General features: G+C 41.5%; 1 protein-coding gene across 3 annotated transcripts; it reads left to right on the top strand.

Annotated features, from left to right (window-relative positions):
• Positions 1–1868: 1868 nt before the first annotated feature.
• On the top strand, positions 1869–18341 carry LOC119657343. Of its 3 annotated transcripts, none has more exons than XM_038064216.1 (5): positions 1869–2009; positions 11716–12073; positions 12130–12298; positions 17436–17741; positions 17815–18341. In XM_038064216.1, exons 2-5 carry the CDS (start codon positions 11718–11720, stop codon positions 18232–18234), a joined length of 1251 nt encoding a protein of 416 aa, XP_037920144.1. In that variant the 5' UTR covers positions 1869–2009; positions 11716–11717; the 3' UTR covers positions 18235–18341. The 3 variants fall into 3 exon arrangements, with proteins under 3 accessions (XP_037920144.1, XP_037920145.1, XP_037920143.1); XM_038064217.1 differs by having other exon boundaries at positions 1869–2034; XM_038064215.1 differs by having other exon boundaries at positions 1869–2058.
• The last annotated feature ends 1568 nt before the right edge of the window (positions 18342–19909 follow it).

Below are 19909 nucleotides of genomic sequence, written 5' to 3'. Positions count from 1 at the left end.
TTTCTCCGAGGTTTGTGGCTCAATCCAATCATCATGTTTGTAACGACATTGTATGCATTTTCTTGGCCGGCCTGTCGCGGGACCTGTCACCAAGGGAGATCAGGTAGGATTTAGCATAGTGGAATAACTCCAACTATACTCTATTTATCTCTTTCCCTGATCTCAGCATTTTATTTTCATTTTACTGAGGTTAGTACAGAGTACATTGCCTCAAACCCTCCTCCTTTACCTGGGCTTGGGCCCAGCATACTATGTTAATAGCATGGCGGAGTTAAACACACAAAACCCTTCCCACCTTGTTTTCCGGCTTGTTTTAATGGCATACCATACGATGTTCAGGGTATCAATTTGTAGGCTCGTCTGTGGTTGACTTAATAGTGGGAAACAACCCAGCCACATATCGTGATTTTTTCGTCGCATTATAACTTTTCGGATTAAATTAGAGCTCCCTCTTTATCAAATAATTGTTAACTATTGATAAGCTTCATCGTAAAAGTCAAACTGACAAAGAATCGATGTTTTCAAACGCCTGGGCAGATTTATCGTAGACTTTAAAATCCAGTAATGGGCTTGATTAACATTAAACATTTACTTCTGCGATACCAATTTATTTATATACGCAATATCCGCGTAAATTTTAAATTTCATACTTTACAAAAAATAAACAACAAAAAGTTCTTCTTTAGTACAGAGGATTGTTTAGTCAGAATGTATTCTATTTATGGAACATATAATTCTTTAATATTCCAGACCAATGTACGATAAAATGCGTATGCATTTACACTAATTAGAGTCTTAGTACTCTATGTCACGTTCAGTTATTGACCCGATGAAATTTATTGATACTGACTGTGTTGTTTAAGTGCAAATTGGGTACTTTGCATATAATTAGTAATTTAGTATGAGTTTTATTGCATTATATTGTGACAGGATCAAGCTGATTCTTCGATGAACTCAAGGGGGGCTTTGCAGTCAATTGCTCAAAAACTATATTGCCATTAAGTTTATTTGAACAGTAACCGGTATGGACAATACTTCCGGGCTCGTATACTGGCAGCTTCTTGTTGTTTTTCAGGTGTTTCCGTTAGGTAGATTCTGAGAAGGGGTTTGTGGAAAAATAACCAATTTTAGGCACCGACCTAGCGCTGTATGCGTCAAATGTCAAAACTGAGACCAACTTTCAGAAGAACTAATCGAAACCTTTCATTTGATACCCCACCTGACTATATTCGATGAAAAAAAATGCACACCCCCTTTTGCATGTATGGATAGCCCCCCCCCCCCTTAGCTCCCACGTACAGTTAGAGAATCTTCCCACCAAATTTGGTGTCAATCGGTATAACCTTTTCTGAAGAAAATGCGCGTGACAGATTGACGACACAGACGCAGAGAGTAAACCGGTTTTAAAAAGTTTTTGTTTTACACAAAACCTTAAAAAGTTAGAGTGATCATTCCCGTTCTTCCAGTAGATCACATTTAGAACTTTGATTAAATGACAGGTGAATGAATTTCAAGGGAGACGAATGAAATATGGAATAGTCCACGTACAAGTCGTAAACTCATGAAATTTATTGCTACTATTGTTTCGATCGACATTAATGAAATATTAAAAAACTGCATTCATGCATTATTATATCAAATCCACGGAACGCCAGTTGCGCACTATTGTGTATCAGATACAAAATCTTTGCCCGAATGAATGTCGAGTGCAGTTCAATATTTCCATTTTAGCCAAAAATGGACGAAATGAGGTTTTCATTTAATGGCATATTGTGGATATGCAAACATGATTGGAAATTTAGTGGCCATTGTATCACTAAAAAGTTTATAAAGTAAGGTAAGTTTCACTTATAAGATCATGCCCCACATTTAATTTTAGCGCATTTGATGGCAACTTCCAGACGGTGCAATCTCGAATTGCTGATTGTGTTTAACCATCTCGTAGAAAAATCTAGTATCGCCATCTTTCTTGCTAGTTAGGGACATTGGGAGATAACGACGGATATCAGGTGAAATTTTGTGAAGTGTTGTGAAGTGAGCATATTGATATAAATGGAAGCAAGTATTAATTAATGTATCTGTCTCTATTTTCCATAAAAGCGTATAAGCCAAAATTAAAATTCCAGCTCCTTATCTAGGATATTTACGATTACTCCCAGGTCGAAGCTAACACATAGGCCTGGTATCAATGGTTTCCCGTTCCTTATGGGGTATATTGTTCTTCGGTTTTCTTATTCTTATATTCGACCCTCTCCCAAAATCATTCGGTCTTGTTCAGCTGCATTGAAATTCACTCATACCCACTCCCCTCGCACTTAACATTTAAACTGCAAGGGCTAACACTTTTCAAGGTTATGTGTAAAGCAAAATCTTATTCAAAACGGTCTACTGTCTGCCTATCGATTTGTCTTTTTTTCTGTTTTATGCGTAAAGGTGGAAATCTTAGAAAGACACTAATCACTCCTTAATAGGGGGAATTAGAGTGTGGGTCCAAAGACCACTCTACGAATCATCCCACCGTTGCTGCAACAGTTCCTGCGACTCCCGCCTTTCCCCTTTTGGTTTTCTGTGTCTTTTTCAGGTAGACGCCGTTGCCTCGCCTTAGATCGTCCTAAAGCTACTGCACACCCTTAACGCCACTAAGCGGGAAGTTATGTTTACCCTTCTCCCATTGCCCTAACACGCTAGTGTTACACATAATAGTGTATACCGGGCCACTCCTGCCACAAGTAATCTGCGACTGTATTCAGGGCCTCCAATATTTTGGATCATTCGCGCCAAATATACGCTTGTATTTGAACCTCTCTCACAGGCATAGTCCAAGTTTCCTTGAAATTGATCTTCACGTCAATCATAACCATTTTATTTAATAACCGGCTTTAAAGTCATGATGTGGCCACCAACACAAATAATCGGGCTGCTGTCGATAATCAAGACCGCCTCGGCAAGGTCAAGCTGAACCATCTCCAACTACGCTTTTATGGCGCTAATGGTTTCGTTATCGTACACTTCAACACCTTGTTTCGCGACTAGATCCGATTATCGTGGTCTCGTTTTGCACGGGAAGGTCAAAGGAGAGGACGCCCAACTCGGAGCTCTGTGGTACTCCTACTGCGACGACGTACTGCTTGAGTGATCCATCCGTATCGTACCAAAGTGAACTTTCCGAGAGGAAACTTCTGAGGAACTTAGTTAAAAAACTAAAGACACTCGTTTTAGCCAATCAGCTTTTTATCCACTCCCAACTGGCTGAATTGAATGTATTTTTAACGTTTCACGTCATCTAGGGACAGTTACCACAGGTATGGTGAAAATGTTCAACAGTTGTCTATATTTTTTGCACTCCCCTCGAACTTAACCACTATATCGAGGAGAAAATGTGCTCAGGTCAGTTGTGGTGTTCGCCCTTTCATCTCCTTCATAACCACTCTGAATGCACAAAGTTAAACAAAGGTTCTTACATACTTTCCATTTCTCCTCGAAGTCTGGTTTTCCTCTAGATCATTGACAGATCCTCCTTGCCTGAAAAGATGCAACCCGCGACTCCGCGATTTCTTCGATCCACCAATAGTTTGATCACCTATTGGCTATGGCCTATGCGGAGGAAAAATTGACGGTCGCTGTGAGTAACATATAGTGCTCATTGACAAACAGGACCATTCTCCTTGCCAATGTGGTGTGTGTGTGCGTGTGGTGAGGGAGAAGCTACAGTTTCTGAGCACTCAGGCCGTGTTGGTCCATTTTACTCGCCACCCCCGTCTAACGGAATATTCCGGATTAGTTAACGTATCGCAGGCTTTCCATTAGTGGATGTGATACTACCCGTCGCAATTGGAGAACGTCGTCACCAAAGACCTGATGCCTGAAGCGTCCATAGGCGGGGCATTCACATTGGAAATGCTCCGTGGATTCCGCTTTCTCATTACAGGAGGGACACATATCATCTTAAGCAATTTCTATTCCGAACGTATGCCCAGCTAGTGAATTATGGTCTGTCAGAATGCCCACAATACACCTGCAGTCCTCCTGCTTTTCGACAGGATAAACTTTGCCGTAAGCATGTTTGGTTCTGGCAGGAAAAATTTTGTTTGTCGAGCAGCATTTAGCCACCTGTCATTGTGGGAAGCTTGTTCCCAGTTTTTGAAAACAAACTTAGCAATGCTACTGATACTCCAATTGCTGGCTCCGGTCCGGGCGTAGGGAAGATTGACTTCTTTCGCTAAAGCATCCGAGATTTCATTTCCCTCTACGCAACAGTGACCAAAGTAGTTCCACCGCATTGAATCTAGAGATACAGTTCTAAAGGTTTCTGCATTCCTGAACAATTTCCGATGTAACCAAGGGACTACTCAATGCCCTCAATGCAGCTTGGCTGTCACTGCAGATTGCGAGGCACCTGCCCTTCAACCGCTCGTCAATCACCCAGTTTACCGTCCTTAGGATCGCATAAACTTTGGTTTGAAAAACCATTGCGTATTGTCCAAAAGGAAAAACCTACTTCTCGTTTTTATTCGAGAGGTAGACACCGGCTTTAGAACCCGCTTCTGTATTTGAGCCATCGGTATAGAAGACTCTCATATATCCCCCCACGCATTCAAACAGGTGTATGGGGAAGTTTTTTATCTAGAGTGACTCCCAGATATTTCACTTCTTTGGAGAGTTGATGGGTAGTACCCCTCATCTCAGACAGGCAAAGTCTATCCAGTTTTCTCCTTTTTGTGAATAAAACCATTGTGGTTTTATTTGGGTTAACTGACAGACCATGTCTCAGGCACAAGCTGTTTATCAAATCAATGGCACGTCGTATATTCCTACGCACCGTTCCAAGATCCCGATCAACAGCAAGCACAGCCACGTCATCAGCATAAGATTGCAGTGAGTCGCGCAGCATCCTCCACAGAAGTGGCGAAAGCACACCTTCTTGGGGGCAGCCTTTCGTTGCTTCTGCAGTCAGGTAGCGATCGACAACCACCTCAGCGCACAGCAATCTCTGCGTTAACATAACATGGATCCACTTAATTAAAGCATCATCAACACCATGCTCTCTGGCGGCATCACAAAGTTTTTGAAAAGGCGCACAGTCAAAAGCCCCCACGAACACCCCCATCGCGTACTCACCCTTCAGAGTTGCATCGCCTATATTTATAAGCAAAGAATGAAGAGCAGGCTCACAGGACTTTCCACGGTGGTAAGCATGTTGGTTTTCACTAAGTAGGTGTGACCTAAGTGCGTTTCCATAAATGTGACGCTCCACCAGTCTCTCCAAAACTTTCAGCAAGAATGAAGTCAAGCTGATCTGTCTGAAGTTCTTTGGATTAGAATACTCATCATTCCCAGGTTTCGGTATGAAGACTACCTTAACCTTTTGCCAAGAGGGAGGCCCATAGCCAAGAGGAAGACATCCTCGAAAAATATTTCTTAGAGGTCGCTCTAAATGCTCTATCCCCTCCTTTAACATTGCCGGATAGATGCCATCCATGCCAGGTGCTTTGAAATGTTCAAAGGACAGTATGGCAGCTCTCACCCTTTCATGAGTAACAACCGCTTTCGCAGTGTTCCAGTTCCCCTTGCAGCACTTGCGTGTTGAAGGGATTGCAAGAACCGTCAACTCTCCCCCTCCCACTTCTCTCACCCGTTCTCCCGGTTGGTGTACTTCCAAGAGGGTCTGTACTGAATCCAGTCTGGAACTCGTGAAAGTACCGTCGGATTTTCTAAGAGGGGAGGGATTTTCTTCTAGGGAACTGTACTTTATTGCCAAGAAGTTCACTGAAATTTGTCCAATCCGTTTTCCTAGGGTTCTGTCTTTGTACTGTAGACTGTTCGTCCGCAATAGTCACATTGAATTCACGGTATCGGTGATCTGACAGTGAGACCTCCTCTAGCACTCGCCAGTGTGGAATCAACTCTAACACTTTTGAGGTACAGATTGTTAGGTTAATTAGTTCGCTTCTTCTCGGTCCCACGAACGTAGGGGCGCACCCTACGTTTACAGTCATAAGACCAGCTGAAGTGGTGAAATCAAATAGCTTCTCCCCTCTTATATTTGCTACTGCCCCAACAAATATGTTGAGCATTCGCATCGCAACCTATTAAGAGTTCGAGACCACTTGATTCTGCATACGACACCAGATCCCTAAGCTCTTGCGTCGATGGAGGATACAAAAAATCATAGGGTAAATAAGCGGAGGCAACTATGCTGTTTTTCCTCCCGCCATTTATCTGGTATTGTATGATGACCGTTGCTAAGTCCTGGGAACATTACTGTCTCAGCATGGTTGCCTCTAACCGTCTTGACATTAGGACGCAAGCTCTCGGTCTTATGGATCTTTCATCGTAGAAGATGCTAGCCTCCTTTACTGATCCAATGCCACAGATTCTGTTAAATCGAACCCACGGCTCTTGGACCAGAAAGATGTAGCGGAAATCCTGCAGCTTGGTCATTCTCGCTGTCAACAGATAGGAAGGAGCTTTGGCATGCTGCAGGTTGATTTGATGTTTTTCGACATAAACTTAGTCTACTGTGTTATGGAAAACCGCTGGAAACATAGGCGCCCGCAGCGTGTGGCAGGGTTTCCCCCACACCGTACCGTCAGAGACTCGATCCCCTCGTGTTTAATTTCTCTGAGAAAAGTCGCACTTGGAGGTACCACAGTTCCCATGTCCTCATCCATGAAAAATCTCGTCTCATCCCGCAGAGCATTCGTCTGTTTTCCACTTAGCACCTTAATTGGTTTGCGGTGTCCGAGTTGCATAGATTCGATCACTCGAACTGGCATCGAGTCAGTTCCGTTTACGTCTCTGGCTTCCCTTTCTTCCGCCCGTTCCTTGGAAGGTGTAGAAGAAGTTACTGGCAGGTAGGATTCACTCTGTAGTCCCTTCCCCAGTGCGAGCCCCCATACGGGGGTTCCGCCCCTGTATGCACTATCCTCCGCGCGCAGCTCCATTGTGGGAGAGCACACCAAAGATGCCAGTGTGGTACTCGCATATGTGAAATCGTCTATTGAGCCCGACCCTATTCTACGGAAAGTGGATTCATTCTCTAGCTCCGAGAATGCCCCGTGCAGAATACGCCTCCTGATGTTAGTAGTTCAATTGCCCCAATCCACAGACCACATTGAAATTGCGATCGATCCCCTTCTCGTAGATAGTCTGTGAGAGTAGGTCTTACGCTTTCTCGTACTAGTGGGGGTTAATTTGTTTCAACTTCATTTCTTCATTGCATCTAAGGTTCTCCAAAACACTGGGCATATACTGTCAGTCGACGCCTCTTTCCCATTGCAAAGCATACATTCAGGGTCAGCCTCGCACTCCCAGGACAAATGAACTTCTCCTCAGATTCTCTGCACCAATTTGACCCACCACAGTCATTAGTGCATCTCACCGCTATCTGGTCAAATCCAAGACATCTAAAACACCTGCTCTCTGAGTCGGCAAATCACACAAAATATTTTTACTTTACATTACTTTAAATATACCGCAAGTTTCTTCAATTTCTTCGATTGGCATATCATTGGCGAGGTGGTAGTTTCCAGTGATCTCTCTCCTCCCTCTGTGCACTCTTGCTAATGGATTTTCAAGATGTGCTTACGTGACGCAGTTTGTTGATTCGAAACTAGAACGGTAAAGTCCTCCTGTATATACCTCTGTTATTCGCTCCAAGATTTTGATTGTGAAGACAAATACGTAGATCAGGCTTTGAACCTCCGTTACCCAAAATTCTGTCAACGGCAGCAATGATTTTATTCGATGCCGAAATAAACTTTAGTTTTGGAATCTTTGGCCCAACGCCAAGGAGAATCTCGACATATTCTGTGGATGCCACCTAGAATGCGGACAAGGCTTCATTATAAATTAGATCATCCCCAGTTACTAAGCTTTTCCTGAGTACTGAGTTTATGGAGTTCCGTACAAGTGGAATATTTGCTCCTTTCATTAGTCCGCAAATTCGTGATAAACGCGCCTTGGAGTCGATATATGTACTCTAGTGGATTCCATCCCAAACTGTGACACAGTAATAGGCGCAAGCAATGGATTGAGTTGGTTCGTCCAAACCAATCGACGACTAGGTCTTCCGTTACTGGTGTTTGACGGCATTACCGCCTAAACGTCCAGCGACAAAGAGCCGCTCTGATGTTGTTGATTGACCCCCAACCGTGTTGGGTACTGAGTTAGTGTCTCTTTAAAAAATCCATGTTTTGTTGTTTTACTGATGGAATGCCATCTAAAAACTTTTATTTTGAATTTTAACGCAGGCGTTCTTTACCCGATACGAACATACCGAAAACTACAAACGCGTTTTTCTCTAAACTATATTTTTCATCGTAGAAGGGCTCGTAATTCGAACAAATCTTGACCGATTGACTTAAAATTTTAATAATGCATAGATAGTTGTTTTTTAATAAAAAAATTTCGGGCAAGTTTTGTTGAAAATTTAAAACAGGTTCGAACTTGGTTCATTGTTATATAGTCAATCCAGTTCGAGGCTCCTTCCGTGCCTTCGTAATTTTCGTTTTCCTTGTAAAGTTGTCGGCCCTACCCAAACCCCAACACGGAGAGCCAGTTAGTACAATTTATCCCGTTTTTAGTCACGAGAGGCTCGCCATCATCCTTCTCCGTCTGTAATTTTTCATTATGAAAGAACCCCCGGCGATCACCATGTGGAAGTGCAAATTGGGTTTGGTGGTAAAACTGTTGGTTCAGCAGGCATTTCCCAAGCTTTATGCTCCACTGTGTGCACCAATCCCTGATTTCGCTCTGTGACCTATAATATCCTTTGACTGCAACTTGTCGTATAAGGTGACTAAAAGGGATGAAAATTTGTTAGCTATAATCTGAAAACTTTGAACTTCTATTGCTCCCGAAATGTCCACAACGCCTCGGATAGGGACTGACCTCACGTTATTAACTTTAACTATCGAGAATGGACTATGATTGGTTGTAGGGTGTAGAGGGTACCCAGAATGCTCGCTTTCTCCAACTCGAGAGAGAATTCGAACAACATAAGCTAGACATTCTGGGGCTAAGTGAAATAGGACTCTCTCCCTCTTGCCACACTTATGGCAATGTGCTTTTGTACTCTGAAAAACCATTGGTACAGACGCAAATCTAGTGTCGAATTGTCTCTGACAAGTCTGGGTTAAGGAGCCTTCGAGTTGTAGAGTGCTAAGCACCAACGAAGATTTCTGATATAGTGGAGAATGATTCTTTTTACGAACAACTGCAGCTCAGGAAAGGCTTCCAAAAGGCGAAATTGTGATCTGAATGTCAAAATGATGTTTGGCAGCACCTCGTTCGAACATTTGAGGGGGAAGACCGACTTGACCACCGTAACGATAGCAGTGGGATTTTATTGATTTCTGCAGTTACCACCGTCATTGGTTGCACTTGCCATAAAATCAGATGGGTTTCAACTAACCGACACGGTACGAGCAATCAGTAGTAGGTTTCCAGATGTGCGTAACAGAAGAGTCGCCGACATCGAGCGTGGCACGCTTGAACTTCGATGCCGTGCAAAAGCCTGATAAGTTCAATGTAATTAACCCGACAAAAGACAATTGCACTAATCAGCGAAGGTGCCGCAGAACACAATGATTTCGGAACTGGATACTACATCACGATAGAACTTTCATGTTGTCGCAAACCTTTCGATGGGCCTGTGAGTGACGCTAAGGTTCGGCTGCTCATAGCGAGCTGCTGAAGAGGTGGAAGAAACATTTTACTACGGTTCTTAACAATGTCGTATCCAGTGAAGTTCCAGTCAGCTTAATATACGAATACCGACTGCTCCTACAAACAGAAGAAAAATCATCTTGGCCATCAATACACTTAAAAGGAGTAAAGCCACTGGACTTGACGGTCTCCCCTCAGAACTACTCTTCGCTGCCACTGCAGTTTCCGTTCATCCACTATTTGTACTTATATGGAAATCCGAAACCTCTCCCTGAGAGAGGAGGTTAAAATTCCAAAAGTACATTCCGAAGAAACTAATAGCCATCATCAGAGCGAAATATGATGGCGGACAACATCACATACTGTACTGAAGTAAAATCCCGGAGAAATTTGTGGTCCAAAGCGAATTCATCTTGCCATCTTCATCTTTCATCTTGCCACCGATATTATTTCTTCTAGTTATCGGTAACTTTCTTCGTGCTGTCTTGTCCAGAGAAAGTTGGGGAGTCCAATGGACCATGACATCCTCCCTCATAAACCTCGACTGATGACATTTGTTTACTCTTTCACCAAGTCATGGACCTTGAAAAATAAGCTCCAAGATTTTTCGATTAGCGAGCGGTGTTCGACAAGCCACATCGACTTGCCAGTGAATTGGTAAAATCAATCTGCCTATTAGTGAATAAGTGAAAAATGTTGTAGCCACATTTGATTAGATGCCTACCTAATTGTTTTACACAAAACAGTGAAAATCGTCTTTCTGGCGGAACTGAAAATTGTTGACCTATCATTCAAATTGATACTTAAGCCCAGATTCAATTGTAGAACTTTGACGAACTGTCCAATGTTAATCATTTACAATAGCCATCATCATCAATGGTACATAAGGAACATCCCGGTTTTGGGTCGAGGTCCACCAATTCGATATCCCTAAAAGCTGTCTGACGTCCTGACGTACGCCATCGCTTCATTTCAAACAGGGTCTGCCTCGTCTTCTATTTCTACCATAGATATTGCCCTTATAGACTTTCCGAGCTGGATCATTCTCATCCATACGGATTAAGTGGCCCGCCCACCGTAGCCTATTGAGCCGGATTTTATCCACAACCTGACGGTCGGAGTAACGCTCATAGATTTCATCGTTATGGAGGCTACGGAATCGTCCATCCTCATGTAAGGGGCCAAAAATGCTTCGGAGGATTCTTCTCTCGAACGCGGCCAAGAGTTCGCTTTTTCTTGCTAAGAACCCAAGTCTCGGAGGAATACATGAGGACTGGCAAGATCATTGTCTTGTACAGTAGGACCTTTGAGCCTATGGTTAGACGTTTCAAGTGGAACAGTTTTTGTTAGCAGAAATAGACTCTGTTAGCTGTCAACAACTGTGCGCGGATTTCATCATTATAGCTGTTATCGGTTGTGATTTTCGACCCTAGATGGGAGAAATTATCAACGGTTTCAAAGTTGTAGTCTTCTATCTTTATTCTTCCTATTTGACCAGTGCGGTTTGATGTTTTTGGTTGGTTGGTTGTTGGTGCTGACGTTTCCAACATATATTTTGTCTTGCCTTCATTGATGTGCAGCCCAAGATCTCGCGCCACCTGCTCGATCTGAATGAAGGCAGTTTGTATGTCTCGGGTCGTTCTCCCCATGATGTCGATATCGTCAGGATAGGCCAGTAGTTGGATGGACTTAAAGAGGATCGTACCCCTCTCATTTACCTCAGCATCACAGATCACTTTCTCCAGGGCCAGGTTAAAGAAAGCGCGTGATAGGGCATCCCCTTGTCGTAGACAGTTGTTGATATCGAATGGCCTTGAGAGTCATCCTGTTGCTTTTATCTGACCCCGCACATTCGTCAGGGTCAGCCTAGTCAGCCTACAATAGTAGTACTATCCAATCTGGTCAGATTGGTATAAAGCGTACCATAAAGCCAAAATTGGGAGTTGAAATAATATGTTGTAGATATGTTATAAGAGTATTAAACTGTATAGTCGATACTAACCTTCATTCTCAAACTCATCAAAGCTTAAACCGTTTTCATTTCAGAAATGTCAAGCAAATCTTCTAGCAAAGCCGATCCGTCAAGCTATCTCCATGCGAAAACTTTAAAAAGGTCTCTGGAGAAAGATCTTGAAACGGAGAATATCGAAATAGTGGAAATCAACATTTCTTTGGGAAGTAAACCAGGTGACAATTACACTAGCACCATATACCGCGTCGAAGTTAAATATAACCAAGGAAATGGCAAAGATAAAACAACTTCCCTTATTGTAAAGAGTTTTCCCGTATCAAGGGCCCAGTTGGAAATTGAGGAGCTTGGTTTCATAGATAAAGAGGTTAACGTCTACAATGAAATCTTACCTAGATTACAGGAACTGGTGGGAGCCGAAATTCTAGCTCCAAGGTAAGCCAATATTTTTATTCACATAACCAAATCAATTTTAAAGAAATTCCCATCAGGTGCTACGATATATTTATTGAACCACATCGCAACATCGTTTTCCAGGATATGAAGACTTTGGGCTTTATATGTGCTGATCGGGAGGCCGGACTCGATGAATTGCATTTGAAATTTGCTCTAAAAAAGATCGCCAAATTTCATGCAACTTCCATGGAACTACTAAAAAGGGTAATTTTACTTTCCTTATGTCTCTCTCCTTATCTTTGGGTGGACGATCATTTCATTTGTACGTATTCCATTTTATATAATAGATACATTAGGTATGAGGGCTATTGGCTCTAACGTAATATTGACATTCTACTCAACATGTCTTAGAGTGCAATAAATTTACCCGAAGAAAGCAACCTACTACTTTTATTAATAACAGTAGGACTTGCATGAAACTTCCCAATAGTAGTGAATATATATCATAGTGAATATCACTACACTTCCGAATCCAAGGCGTCTTATAAGTATATCAATATGACTTTTTTTATTTTCAGTAAGGTAGCCTAAAGTCTTTGATTTTGAATGTGTCCTCCTATCCTCCTTCCATTCTTTCCGGTTTACACGAAAACTTACAACTGCAAGTAGTAATAACGGTCTTCCATTTGGTACTTTACATGCCTACATTTATCGAAAAAAAGAATTGCAGCCCCTTTTTGCGTACACTCAACGTGAACTAATGGCATGTATGGATGCATGGGGGTTTATACTTCTAGAATCTCCATCACATTTAGTACAAATAGAAGACCTAGTTTTATTTCCTTAAAGAAAGTCGAGAACAAAATAAAAACGAACGTTACCATTTACTCATCATTGCCATCATCATGAACGACGCAACAACCCATCCGAGACCTGCCTGAAAAAGAAAATACAAACATGCCGGTTTTAAGCTGATGCCAATGCAGTATCCCTAGCATCAATTTAGCGCCCTGGTGTACGCCATTCCTCCATCTGAGGCTGGGTCTTTTCGATCTTAGATATGAGAAATTTTCAGCAGTCTCAAAGCTCTTGATTGTCTTCTGTTGCCCAGTGCTATTGGATATATTTGGCGCTGACGTTGCCACCAAGTGCTTCGGCCACCCATTATTAATATCATAGGTATCCCAAGATCTCACGCCGCCTGCTCAGTCTGGATGAAGGCATTTTGTACATATCAGTTAGTTCTTTTCATTATGACATTATAGTTAGCATAGGTCAACACTTGAGTGGGCTTGAAGAGGGTAGTGCCTACGATATTCAACTCACAGTGGGAAATCACTTTTTCCAAGGTTAGATTAAAAGGGATACTTGAGCATCTCCTTGCCCTAGACTATTGTTGATGGTGAAAGGCTTCGCGAGTGATCCTGTTCCATTGAATTTCTTTTTTTCGCAGAACTGCTGCCAATACTCTGCGTGTGACCTCCCTTCATATCGTATTTAAACTTCACGCTTCGCTGCCATAACATACAAATTTGTACAAATTTGCTGATCAGCCCAGCTCTGTCTTCCTGTGTATTCATTATAACTTTTGAATTGAGGAAAACCGAGTTTCATTTGCGTTCTTTGACAGTACACTTTATAGATATGGATAATTGCATTTGGCATTTTATTTAAAAACGGTAATATTATGTCCAGGCGGCATCTTCTTCCTAGTTTGCATCATAACCCCAAGTTTCATCTTTTTCTTTAGCCTTGTCCCATTCACTGGCGGGGTAGACTCATTATGATCGATTGTGCTATTTTGTTCTAGCAAAGACATGATCTGGATGGAGTCGCGAGGCTTTCAAATCTCTATCCAGTGTATCAAGCAGCTTCGGCCGGCCTCTCGCAATTTTCAAACGATCTGTGCAACCCTATATCGATCGCGGATATCCGTATTTCGGATGTGATCATAGAGTGTTACGCCACCAGTGCAACATAACAACTTACTCTCCATTACCGCGACGCGTGGTTCATTGTCTTTTATAGTCAGTCTATATTTAACACCACAAAGAGCGACAGAGTGGATGATACTGCGGTACGGTCTAGATTTGAGACGTTCGTTGATGCGTCGATCGCAGAAAACTCCAGCTGTGGAACACCACTTCATCTGCGTAAAGCAATTTTATAACGCAATTCTCCATTAGCTGATAGCATTGATCCGAGATATTTAAATCGCTCAGTTCTGGGTTCCATGGGTATCGGTGGACAAAAATTCGGTTTTATTCAGATTCAATCTGAACCCGTGTTACGTGAGGCGGTCATTTCATTTTCAAGAAAGCTGCTCGAGATCAACTTTGCTATTGGACGCTAGGAAAACATCATCTGCATAAAGCAATGTATAAGGTGGAGAACCTTAGATGTCCCATATGATAGTGTCCTTGATGAACACCCACAGATACACGAAGCGGGTTAGATACACCCGCCACACTTTGCACTTTACTTTTCGAATCATGGTGAAGCTGTTTTATCCAGGCCACGAATTCTTCGGGCACTAGGTGTTGTCGTAGAGCATACTAAATAAATTCCTGTGGCACATGGTGAAACAACTTATATATATCCAGAAATGCAATGTAAATAAGACAATGCTTCTCACTGTGTTACTTCATGAGTAATCGCGCAACATATATTGCGTCAGCAGTTCAACAGTTCTTAACAAACCCTGTTTGATTCACGTTTATTTGAACGATATCGCGAATACAATTGGCAAGAATTCGTTCAAAAATCATAATGATATGGGCCAACAACCGGATCGGGCGGTAATTTAAACATCCCGCTGGACTACTTTTCTTTTTCCATATTGGAACTGTGGCACTTTCTTACCAGTCAGATGGTGTTCTACTTTCCTCAATAAGCCGATTGAAAAACTCATTGAACCGCTTTTCCCCTTTCATTCGTTTTATTGTTTCCTCAAATTCAATCGCGCTGGTGGAATTACTCCACGGCAATCCTTTAGGAAATGAAAAGTCAGTAAACTCAAATATTCTCGCCATCTACCTGTCGTGGCTCGTCGGTCGGAAAGCAAAGTAACGTTCTTGTCATTAACACAGCAGAAGTGTTCGATATCTGGTATACGTTGGTATCAGTTAATACAGATCTCTCTCACCACTCGGATATAATCTTTCCAAAGCCAATAAGCCGACTGAAGAAGAAATTCAATCGCGCTGGTGGAATTACTCCACGGCAATCTTGATAAACCGCTTACATGGCTTGCGCAACTTACACAATGGCAGCTTCACAGCAGTCAAACTAACCATTAAGAGTCAACAGAGAGAGATAAGGAGATTCCCTGATACTCTGCTTATTTTCCCCATTACGTGAACGAAGTTCCCCGTAGAACAATCATCAGAGCTATTGAATATGGCAAAAGCAAAAACGTGGAGGTAATAGCAAAATGTAATCTAACTGCCCACTATAACCACCGTCAATGTGGTCAGGAGAGAGGCCATCAACATCACGGTTACATCCTCTGACATGGCGGTTCTTGTCGGAGAGTGGAAAGTATGAAACTATATCACGCTATCAGTATGGATTCCACTCCATTTCGAAACTCCCGCAAGACGGATTGGGGACGTACAAAGTAGAATTGTGAGGCCAATGTGAGGTGGAGGAAGATAAGGCTGTACCGTTTCTTGCCTTCCTTACGGTGTGACTTCCACCGACACTTCTGTTTCTCACCAACAAGCCTGCGGGTCTATACCCTGACCGAATTCTTCATTAGTTAATGTATTGGGCCAGAATACTCTAGTGAAACGAAGTAAATATGAATTGATGAAACATTAAAGATTTTGAATAACTATGGTAAAGTAACCCCTTTCAATTGCAACACCCAAATGCACGTTGCAACCCCAATTTGCTGTTAGTTTTGAAATAATTGCATTTCCAAATTTTGGAAAAAAAACAACAAAGACGCATTTGGCGTTTTTAATACGTCAAGCAACTTCAATCCTTCCTTCTACTTGTTGCCTACACTAAAATTATTTAATCAAGAAAATTTTACTAAATTTTTTTTATTTTTATTATGTTTTATATTTATTTACTTATTTTTATTTGTATTATATTTATTTATTCACAACCTCAAGTTACTTCCAATAAAATGAAAATTAGGGGTACCTCCTCTGGTGACTGAGAAGCAAAATCTCAATTCTTCTTTTTCTGTAATTTTCCAAATGTGAATTCAGCCGGTAAGGCCCCCTTCACACAACAACGACTACTCCGAGTGAAGTAGTTCCACTCTTTCAAATAGACCTCGTAAAGGTTGTGATCTCCTTCAGTGCGCCGGTTATCGCTCCGGCACAGCACTCCGCCTCAAGTGGAATTCCTTTTATGACAAGGCACTTCTCACACTTTTACATGGTAACGGATATCCAGATCGTTTATTTTGGAGGAGGTTTAAACCGTCCTTTGAGATGGTTTGATACTCCTTCACAACAATGCACCACCTCATGTATCCAGAACAACGGTTCAAAAGTTGAACGAATTGCAGTATGAGACTCTGCCTCATCCACCATATTCACTGGACCTTTCGCCAACCGACTACCACTTTTTTAAGCATTTGGATCATTTTTTGGCGGAAAAAACAATTTAGGCATGAAGAGGCTGTCAAAATTGCCTTCGACGAGTTTATCATCACGCGAAAATTGGACTTCTTCGAAACTGGCATACATGCTCTTTTATCTCGCTGGGAGAAGTGTTTTGAATCGACTGGCACCTATTTTGATTAATTAAATAAATTTTTGTAAGCTTTACAGTCATTTCAAATTTTAGTACCAAATCCGCCATTTCATATGCAAGAACCTAATAATAGAATGTATTTTAGGGTATAGATTTTGTATAGATGTATGACTGTGATTTTTTGCTTGGATTGATCCTGAGAACGAGACCTGTTTCACTTTTTGGGTCACACATTTTGAGTCCTCACTATCCTGCGTTTAACCCAAATAAGATCGTTTTCGAAAAGTACTACGCAAGTCCTTTCATTTGATGCCTCGCATGACCATATTCTGTGAAAAATATGCTACTCCTCCGTTTGCTTATACGGGGAGCATCATAGACCCAACACAAAATGGTACAACTGGTTGCACGGGGAGTGATTCACAAACCATACATTCTCTATAATCGTGTTCGCTGTATTTCTAGCAACAAATCGTTAACAATTAAAATTCAGCTGCACAGACAAACATACGGACAGGCGGACATGGAGTCGATTTTAGCAAGGTTTCGTTTCGCACAAAACCTTAAAAATGATTTTTGAAAAATGCTAGGGTGGGAAGAGTCTTTAACTTGAACCTGTTCCGCAGATTTCGGTTGACCTTTTAGATTATACGAAAAAAGTAACTTTACTAAATGTAAATCTTTTCAGGACCCAACGATCAAAGAAAATTATCAAAGAGGCCTTTTCAACGAAAAAACCGTCAATTCGGCATTGTTTCATGCAATTTTCACAACTACTTTCCAATTGGGTTCCAAAATGTTGATGGAAATGCCTGGATATGAACGCTTCAGTGCAAAACTAATGAAAGCATGTGATAATCTCGGAGAAATCACACTAAAGGCAGTAGATTCGAATCCTGGCAAAGACGTAGTTGTTTTCAATCATGGCGACCTATGGGTGAATAATTTTCTGTTCAAATATAACGAAGATAGCAAACCGATTGACGTTGTGTTTGTAAGTTTCCTGATATTCCCCTTAATAAAACCTGCACTAACTTATTATAATACAAACCATCCTATTCTTCCAGATTGACTATCAAGGAAGCTTTTGTGGAAGTCTAGGAATAGACCTCAATTACTTATTTGCAAGCAGCGCCCAACTAGATTTACTTAAAAATAAAATGGAATTGATCGGAAAATATTACTACCCGACATGCGTTGAAACGCTCAAAGCATTTAATTTCGAACTGATTCCATCTATCTATGACGTAATTGAGCAAGTTAAGCAACGGGAAATGTATAGTCTTATATGTCTCTTTGGAATTTTGCCTTTGATATCAATGGATAAGGAAGAATCTAAAACTAACAGCTTAGCTCAGTTTGCCAACAAAGAAATAACAGAGAAGAAAACTTTAGTTGGAATGTCCAGTAAAAGGTTCGTGGAGTCTATGAAGTACACATTGGTGGATATGGAGGAGACATTAGATGATGCTTTGACTCCCTATTAAGTATTAAATTATTACAAAATTCAAATTATTAACATTTATTCCAATAATGCTTTATACTATTATTTTTTATTGTCATGATATGATCTGAATAAACTTATAAACGTTTCCGGGTATGTTTTGCTACGTTTTTGAACATAACTTCATCATTCACTCATTATTCAGCTCAAGTAACTTAAAACTGAGCATCCGTTAGCGCAACAATCCAATTGGATCAGGGCCTTGAGGTGTGTTAGAGCACTTCGTTCAAGACAGTAACGATACACTACAGTGCACCGTAGGAAGCAATGTGGTCAGCATTGCGCTCGCCCGAGATTATTAACCTGATTTGACTCAGGTACTCATTCGCAGCTGAGCCGAGTGGTATCCAACAACCAGTCACGATAACAAATCCCTCTGCTTCCAGTGAGATTTGAACCGCGACCTTCTGCTACGACAGCCCAGCACTCTAACCACTTGAGACATTCGGTAACCATTGGTGGCACATTTTTCGAGCACAGAGCTTGCTCTGGAAGCAGATCAACAAACGAAGGGGATTGAAGGCTCTATTGACCACCGCGAGTAATGGCGAACATGATGCCCTGAAGCTCCGATACCATGTGAATTCCTGGGAACCTCAACGTAGTGTACGCCGTGACACAGGGTATTTGATACTGCGCGTCAGTTAAGCGGAAGATGTCGCAAAACGCAATACTTTCAGAAGTGTATACCGTATCATGGAATATTTACAAGATATACAAATTGATCGCCGCCTTCGATGCTCAGCCTATTAATGCTGATATGGGAAGAAAAAGGACTCGTCAGACCGAGATCCTCGGTTTTGCTGGTGTTTATCTTCAATTTCAACTCTACTTACCTCTCTTTCCAAACCCAGAGCCATTAGCCCAAGATCCATAACACAGTGAGAGAACAAACAGATGTCATCATGGTAGTCGAGGTGTTTGAGGACCGTCCGCCCGACAAAGAATCATGAGGAATGTCATCGATATCAAGAATAAATTATATCGATGGTAAAATCCAACCCTAGAGGACTCCGCTTTGCAACTCAGTTTACTCTCAGATTATATTTCATTGCAACAAGTGAAATTTTGCGTCATCATATATCGATCTGATAATAGAAATTACTTTTTCCGGAATGCCTCTCCTGCATAGAACACGCCTGTTCACGATGTTGTAAGCTTTCTCGGAATCGATGAAGAGCAAATGAAGCGAAAATGTAGATCGATTTCCTATTTACCATTTCGACATTCACCCAGTTATAAATAATTATTTAAAAATTGTCACTTTAATTTCACGTTTCTACAATTTTATCTACAAAACCTTTTAACTCCCGAGAAACCCCTAAATATTTCAAAGTTAATATTTTTCTAACATTTTGGAAGCGTTTATTAAACTTTTTCGTTGTTGTTTACTCATATTTTTAAATCATATACCATATTATAAAATGGATTCCTAACGCTTGTTTCTGAATAAAGAGAAATATTTCCCATGCCGATTCTAGAATCTAGCTGTACCGCTATTGAAATAAGGCCGGTTCAAGAAAAGTCGAGACAATACTGTGTAGATGAATTAAATTACGGACACAAATTGCTCGTATCCCACCAAGTTCTCTTTGAGAGAAGTTTTTGTGGTGTACAGTTCTACATTTAACGCCAACTTTGGGAAGTAAAATATTTCC

The sequence above is a fragment of the Hermetia illucens genome, chromosome 5 (assembly GCF_905115235.1).
Source record: "Hermetia illucens chromosome 5, iHerIll2.2.curated.20191125, whole genome shotgun sequence".
In the NCBI taxonomy this organism is placed as follows: domain Eukaryota; kingdom Metazoa; phylum Arthropoda; class Insecta; order Diptera; family Stratiomyidae; genus Hermetia; species Hermetia illucens.
The sequence above is the reverse complement of the archived record's forward strand: the minus strand, read 5'-3'. Positions and strand labels throughout refer to the sequence as shown.

What these genes read in the sequence shown, in the direction of transcription:
- LOC119657343 (XM_038064216.1), top strand. Translation starts at nt 11,718, where the DNA reads ATGTCAAGCAAATCTTCTAGCAAAGCCGATCCGTCAAGCTATCTCCAT. An exon ending in GCCGAAATTCTAGCTCCAAG is followed by an intron (nt 12,074 to 12,129) that starts GTAAGCCAATAT and finishes AATTCCCATCAG; the next exon opens with GTGCTACGATATATTTATTG. An exon ending in CCATGGAACTACTAAAAAGG is followed by an intron (nt 12,299 to 17,435) that starts GTAATTTTACTT and finishes AAATCTTTTCAG; the next exon opens with GACCCAACGATCAAAGAAAA.